Source organism: Amphimedon queenslandica, unplaced genomic scaffold, assembly GCF_000090795.2.
Source record: "Amphimedon queenslandica unplaced genomic scaffold, v1.1 AMPQUscaffold_12691, whole genome shotgun sequence".
Lineage (NCBI taxonomy): Eukaryota > Metazoa > Porifera > Demospongiae > Haplosclerida > Niphatidae > Amphimedon > Amphimedon queenslandica.
Genome location: NW_003547073.1, coordinates 26,314 through 32,985, shown reverse-complemented (window position 1 = coordinate 32,985; position 6,672 = coordinate 26,314). Strand labels below are relative to the sequence as shown.

At 34.7% G+C, this 6,672-nt stretch overlaps 3 protein-coding genes across 3 annotated transcripts in view; all 3 read right to left on the bottom strand.

Annotated features, from left to right (window-relative positions):
- Positions 1-14: 14 nt before the first annotated feature.
- LOC109587080 (fibulin-5-like) lies at positions 15-1,728 on the bottom strand (the record flags this gene model as incomplete). Its single annotated transcript, XM_020003302.1, has 6 exons — positions 1,620-1,728; positions 1,475-1,576; positions 1,331-1,423; positions 541-657; positions 371-490; positions 15-137 (listed from the first exon to the last, which is right to left on the bottom strand). Coding segments are annotated over exons 1-6 (640 nt in total), but the record flags the coding sequence as incomplete, so codon positions are not given.
- An 87-nt stretch (positions 1,729-1,815) lies between these two features.
- On the bottom strand, positions 1,816-3,021 carry LOC109587079 (uncharacterized). Its single transcript, XM_020003301.1, has 3 exons — positions 2,967-3,021; positions 1,913-2,703; positions 1,816-1,863 (listed from the first exon to the last, which is right to left on the bottom strand). The coding sequence occupies exons 1-3, from the start codon at positions 3,019-3,021 to the stop codon at positions 1,816-1,818; spliced, it is 894 nt and encodes a 297-aa protein (XP_019858860.1).
- A 229-nt stretch (positions 3,022-3,250) lies between these two features.
- The window catches only part of LOC109587082 (uncharacterized), a 4,899-nt gene continuing 1,477 nt past the window's right edge, over positions 3,251-6,672 (bottom strand). The window contains exons 3-6 of the mRNA XM_020003304.1: positions 6,429-6,473; positions 6,005-6,379; positions 5,858-5,953; positions 3,251-5,809 (exon numbers count right to left, since the gene is read on the bottom strand). Coding sequence (XP_019858863.1) covers positions 3,321-5,809; positions 5,858-5,953; positions 6,005-6,379; positions 6,429-6,473 — 3,005 coding nt within the window. The 3' untranslated portion in view covers positions 3,251-3,320. The remainder of the gene's footprint in view (positions 5,810-5,857; positions 5,954-6,004; positions 6,380-6,428; positions 6,474-6,672) is intronic.

Below are 6,672 nucleotides of genomic sequence, written 5' to 3'. Positions count from 1 at the left end.
GTAACTGTACATACCATCACAAGATGAATTATCATTCATTAGTTTGTATCCAGTATTACATTGACAGTAATAGCTTCCATTAGTGTTAAAACAGAGTTGTTGACAGCCACTGGTACCCATTGAACATTCATCATTATCTGTATGTACATGTATGGGAAAGGAATGCTGAGTAACAATACTACAAAAACAACAGTAATTAGATTGTGGGTAGGTGGGCATACTACAAAGGAGTCACATAACATGTTTACCATTAGTCTTAAAAATCTAATTCTAAAAGGACTGCCTTTTGGTTATTACAATTGATTGACAAAGAATACAAATCATGGCTTCTCAGCAATTCTTCATTACAAAGTACAACTTATATTCTTACCAGTACAGTTTCCATATCCATTATCTTTATATCCAGCTCTACAAGAACAGGTGTATGATCCAACTGTATTACTGCAAGTTTGTGTACAATTGTGATCAACAGTCTCACATTCATTAATATCTGATTGCACAAAAATACTCAAGTTAAAACAAATTTTTTTAATTTCATACCTTCACAGGTTGAGTTGTCATTTCTCAACTGATATCCAATGTTACACTCACAAGTATATGATCCTTGAGTATTTATGCATGTTTGATTACAGACACCAAGACTGCATTCATTTATATCTATCAAAATGGTAGACAGACAACAGTAGCACTTATAGTCCTTGGCTCCTCAACAGTGGGGGCAAGGCCAAAAAATAAGCGTACATGTACATGAGTGAGTAAACTTGGGTAGGGATGTCAAAATTAAGTGGCGAGTACATATTATCACAATAATCATAACAATTTCTGACGTTAATTTATATTAAGCATAAAACACACCAAATTGTGACAAAAACTAAGGAAATTGATTGGTTAGAGGTTTTCTTATCACCTAATCTAGGTCTTTGATGCAAAATTTTGTTAATGTTTCCAAGACTGGCTTAAGGTCACTCTTGCCAATAAGGTCTATGCTTTTAAAAAGTGTAGGTTACAATATTTTGTGTTAACAATATGTTTTGTCAATACAAAAATGAATAAGAATATGCCCTCTTGATGATTAATATATTGATTATTGTTAAAATAATACGTACCATAGGGCACCTTATTGGGGGGGGGGGCTATAAACTTTGCAGATTTTGCAATTTTCTTTAAGATTCACGAAAATTACTTCTGTGAAAATCAAATTAATATGGTACAAAATGGCAGACGGCATAAATTTGCAGAAATTGAATCCACAAAATAAAAATCCACAAAACCTATAGCCCTCAAAAAAAGGTACCCTAAGATATTATACATCCACTAAACTTGAGCTTACCTGTTCTACACCTGTCTCCAGTCCAGCCAGGATTACATACACAACTGTTAGTTGGTACACAATATCCATTACCACATACTGGACTACATAATACTAAAGACATGAGATACTGTTATACATTAGATGTATGTAATTGATCCATACCTTCATCACACTGATCTCCAGCCCAACCATCAAAGCATTGACACAAGTTATTGCCAACACAGGTACCATTACCACAAGAAAAATTACATACAGGAATCACATCTAATTAACATACAAAGTTGGGTATAAAAAGCAATTATTTTACTTTGTTCCAATGAAACTACTGCTGGCCACCCGAAAACTCTTTCACGGCAAAAAATACCATTGGAATTGAACTGATAATTTTCCATTGCTGCTAGTATGAACTACTGAATGATTACTATATACATTGATTACTATTTCAGTTCCATACGCTACAATATTGCTAGAAGAATCATATATTGCTGTCCAGTTTACTATTGCTAGTCCATTATGTAGAATAGCTGTAGGAGAGAATCCTTCAACTGATGCTGTAATAACAAGCTTTGAATAAAAAGAATAATGTCCATAATGATCCACGTTAAACTCTCGAAGATATTGTTCCATTGGTGGTATTAGTACCATAGTAGTAGCAGAGTATAGATTGGCTTGAGGGAACAGGACGACAAATATTGGATTATCAGCTTCCACATAGCAATATCCAGTTATGTTGTACTGATAAGTACCAATTGCTCCATTAGTAGAGTATCTTGTAGTGTTAGTGGCTCCATCACAATGTATTGTTATACTAGTGTTGGCTTGTGAAGTGACTGTCTTCACATAAGAAGAGTATATTGAGCTGTCAAAACGAAAATTAATGAAGTTTGTTAGAATGAATCTTATACCCCAAGTTATTGTTGGAGGAACTTGCAGCTGCATACCATTACAAGAAGGGAGTTCCATCATATCAGGAGTACTGCCACACTGGTGACCAGTAGTAACGGTCAGTGGTTTATTAGAAATAAAGTGTGTTCCTGATATATCACTTCCATTCCCTTTACCCAGCAATAGAGTCTGTCCCTCATGTAGTGTAATAGTATGAGAGTTACCTTTAGTTACTAATATATCATCGCTGCCATTCTTCTGTACATCAATAGGAATGAAGAGATCAACTGTTGGTATAATACTAATGACAGTATTATTAATACAACCAACAAGAAGAACTTGACTAAGAGTATCATTGTAATAACTACTAGTAGAAACAGCATAATATTCATACTGACTGACTCCTGGGTACTCATGATATGGTAAAATGAGATGTTCAGAATAGAAATTCAAATCTGCCAAGCTTATTGGCCAATCACTTGTAACATGAATTCCTTTGAATCGATCTGTAAAAGAACGAGAAAGTATTCGAGAAATGCTATCAACATCTACAAATGATGGTCTATTTTTTGTTACTGTTCCATTAGTGGTGTAACTGAGTGATTTAACATCAAAATAATATGTCACATTGAAGGGAGACAAAGTTGAAATTGTGACCCTTTCATAAAAATCACTTAATAATCCAAAGTAAAAACTAGTAGCAGAACTATTATAACTCTCTCCTATAATAATAAAAGTAGATCTATCCCCTTAACTAGAATGCACTTACCATGACATAGATCCAACTGCAGGCATAAAAGTACAAATAAAAAGGAGATATTCATCTTTTCATTCACAATTAAAAAATATCACAGCCTCCCAATCAGGCAGTTTAAGTTAGACAGGCTTTATACTGAGCTTTATAGCTGCATGGTATATCTGTGACCATAGTCACCACACCTCTACCTATATGTGACACACCCTAGATGTATCTAATGTCTAATTTGGAGAAACTTAGCAATGATTTGGCTTTCAACTTTTGTTGTGCATGTACTTCTCTGTTTTTCTGTTAACTTTTCATAAAATGAAAAATACATAACTAAGCAAAATTATAAAATCAATAGCATTAATATAACATAGCTAATTAAGTAGAAGTGGATGGGTGCATGTCAGGACGTTTAAATTCAAAATGTTTTAATGCTCCATGTTTAATTGGTGAATGTTCAATGAACTGATTGACAAATCCTTCCCATTGCAAAGAAAGATAAACCACCAGGTCTACATCAGAGGGAAACCACGCAAGTTGATCAATTAATTCAATTATAGTTATTTCAGTGAAGCTGTTATGATGGAGGAAGATTTCATTAAGGGACAAAGTCTTTTTTAGAGCTAGCAGCGGTATCAAACCAGCTAAGTGGCGACCACCTTTATCATCAATGATATTATCCCCAAGATCAAGAATCTGTACAGCTTGACTATCCCTGCATATAACTGCATCAAATATAATGCAAGCAGTGTTGGAATCAATAGCACAATTTTTCAGTCTTAGCTCTCTAAAAGATCGAGGCAGTGATTGCATCAAATTTCCAGCAACTACTTCTCTCATGATGTGACTTTCATACATCTCAATACACTCAAGTATCTTGCATTGATGCAATGTTGCCAAGACTGCTCCAACAGATGCCAATGATAACTCATAAAATTCAACTTTGCATATACTTTGAGATTCTGTTAGGACAGTAACACATTCTGCAGGACTGAGGTTAGAGAAGGAAACTTTTTTTAAGTTTTTTAGTCTGCAGAGGTTATCAATTAGTGGCTGCTGCTCACCTTCTTTAAACCCATTGTCATGAAATAAAAATGTTACCAGGTTGGAAAAATGTTCAATTTTTGGAATGCAATGAGGCAAACATTCCTTATTAATTGACGTGGCTCTTAAATTCAACTCCAATATAGTTCCTAAAATGAATGGAGGTAAGCTAACAACACTGGAAACACCATCATTGCCAAGTTGATTAAGAGACAAACCAATATGCTTAACACGGGGGTGGTCACTTAGCTCCATCACTCCTTTTACTGATTTGAAACCTAGCACCAACATCTTCATGTGTTTATTTGTTAGTGCTCTTAATGTGAAGCCAAATCTCCAAGTAGTAAATGACAAAGCCATGCATCTTCCTAATACATAGAAATCATGCTCTGTCATAATTGTTGATACACGTGCTATTGTAATTTGTTCTTGCTGGTTTAATACCTGAGAAACGAGCAAATTGTTCTTAACTTCCATGAGCTGGTGAAAAATATTCAGGGACGACATTTTCTTATTAAGAATAAGACTTTGTCCTTCGAGCTTGGTTAGTCCAACCAAAAAACGCATTGTGACAGACATCTTGTAACTGTTATTGTACTTATTGAGATGACTTTGAATTTCTTCAGAGGTTAAGCCATATATAAAATATGCTGCAAGAAACTCTTGAATTGTTGAATGGAGGAAGCTGTAAGCAAACATGTCCCCTCCTTCATTTGGTAAAACTTTCACTTCTCTTCTCATCAATCCAAGGGTTTTGTACTTTTCCCGTTCATAAAACACTAATTGCTGTTGGCCTCTTTTACCAGCAACAGTACCTTCATAGGCTAGTTTACAAAGGTTATCAAATGCATCTTGAATAGCAGGATCAGGTATCTCACTCAAATTTGGAATTTGAGTTAGCATGCCAGCTGGTGCTTCACTTTCTATTTCTCTGTATATCAACATCTTTATTAGCACCTCGTACAACTCTGTCATCGTTTTTGGCAATTCAGAAAATTTGGGATTTGTAATTACGTCCAAAAGTATAGCTAAATTTAGAGGAATATAAAGGCACCCAGAAATCACTGGATACTTATCAATGTATTGCTTAAATGATTCTTGTTGCTTGTGATTATTTTTGAAAAAAGTTGTCACATAGCGGTTTCGACTGTCTTCATTGAAGCCTTGAATTTCAATATGTTTTTTGAATCGAATCTTTTTTGACAGTTCATGAGTGGTTGATGTACGGGTTGTAACAATGATTGTAGCATCAGACATGTCACGCATTATCACTTTAAGGACATCAACATTTGAAGGCTTATCTTCTGGTAGCTCATCGAAACCTTCCAGAATTATCAACAAACCTTCACCATCATCATCAAATATTTTTTGTACTACTTCAGATTTCCAGGACTGCATATTGAGATATATTCCAATCAACTCTTGAATTTTATCTGGTGACCAGTTACGCTGAACACTATCATCACGAAGAGGTAAAAGTAAGATCAATGAGTATTCTTGTAAGGCACTGCCATCTGTCCATCGTTTGCACATTTCATAGGCTAAAGTTGATTTTCCAATTCCAGGAATACCCTCTATCAGGACAGAAGAGCCACATGCCACATTGAAAAGGTCAGCTAAAAGTGAAGTCTCTTTCTTTGATTCATTTTCAAGAGACACGGCAACCAAATCTACATATTCAAAAATATCTCGAGCTTTAGCTGGGGACCACTTTGGATTGGCAGGCAAACCTTGATAATACTTTTTCAATTTAAGAGCATATTTTTTGATTAAACTACATGTATCTACTGCACCATCGTGAGCTATGATGATATTTTGAGTATCTGTATAATTACATAGTATTAATATAATAATCTTAAAAATTATTTTACCTGGCACACAAGCAATTGCCAATGGCCCATGATCTTTGTTCTTCATTTTACGATTCATTGCACAAAGTAAAGTGCATTTAACCCCAGATTCTAGAGCTAACAAAAATCATTTGACAATAAATTAAGCATGGCAATTAATATTTATACCTATATCTTTAATTCCACAAGCAATATCTGTAACCTGTTCAATTTGAGTGAGTATAAACAAGACTCTCTGTAAAGCACGTTCAGGATTCCTTGCCCTGTTAATGAATGTCCAAACATCATTTACAAGAATCTTGCATCCGATGACTGAGCCTGAGTTACGTAGTGGTTTCTCCCTCTCTATAGGATGAGTAAGTAAATCTGAAGTGACTAATTCGACAAATTGATGAAAAAGAGCCTGATCGCTTGATAAAATAGTAACGAGAGCATCACAAAAGAAATCAAAAGCTTGTGAAAAGACATTGTTATGCTGAAGAACTCCTCTAAATTGACTATTAGATCTTGAAGTGAATTTATAAGAGATATCCCTTCCCCCTACTGATTGTAATTATAGTATAAAATAGATTAATTCTAAGAGCCAGCTTACATGAGCTACATCTTTGAGGCTTTTCTGTGATAAAACTTTGAGATTCTAAAAAATCAAAATTAGTCAATGAGGTGGGTGTAAATATGGCATTTATCATACAGAGGGCTGTTAATGCTAGGCTCAAGGTGCGCATACTGTGAATACTAACACAAAGTAGGCTTACTTAGGCCCCATTTACAGATTTACTACATATTTACTTGAAACAAAAACATTTTTGGTTATATATAGGTAGACACAAGAAAGC

Excerpts from the sequence above, each read along its gene's own strand:
- LOC109587079 (XM_020003301.1), bottom strand. The coding sequence starts at position 3,021 with ATGAATATCTCCTTTTTATTTGTACTTTTATGCCTGCAGTTGGATCTA. Across the intron at positions 2,704-2,966 it reads GCAGTTGGATCTATGTCATG|ATCGATTCAAAGGAATTCAT; the intron begins GTAAGTGCATTC and ends GTTCTTTTACAG. Across the intron at positions 1,864-1,912 it reads AATATCTTCGAGAGTTTAAC|CATCAGTTGAAGGATTCTCT; the intron begins GTGGATCATTAT and ends TTGTTATTACAG.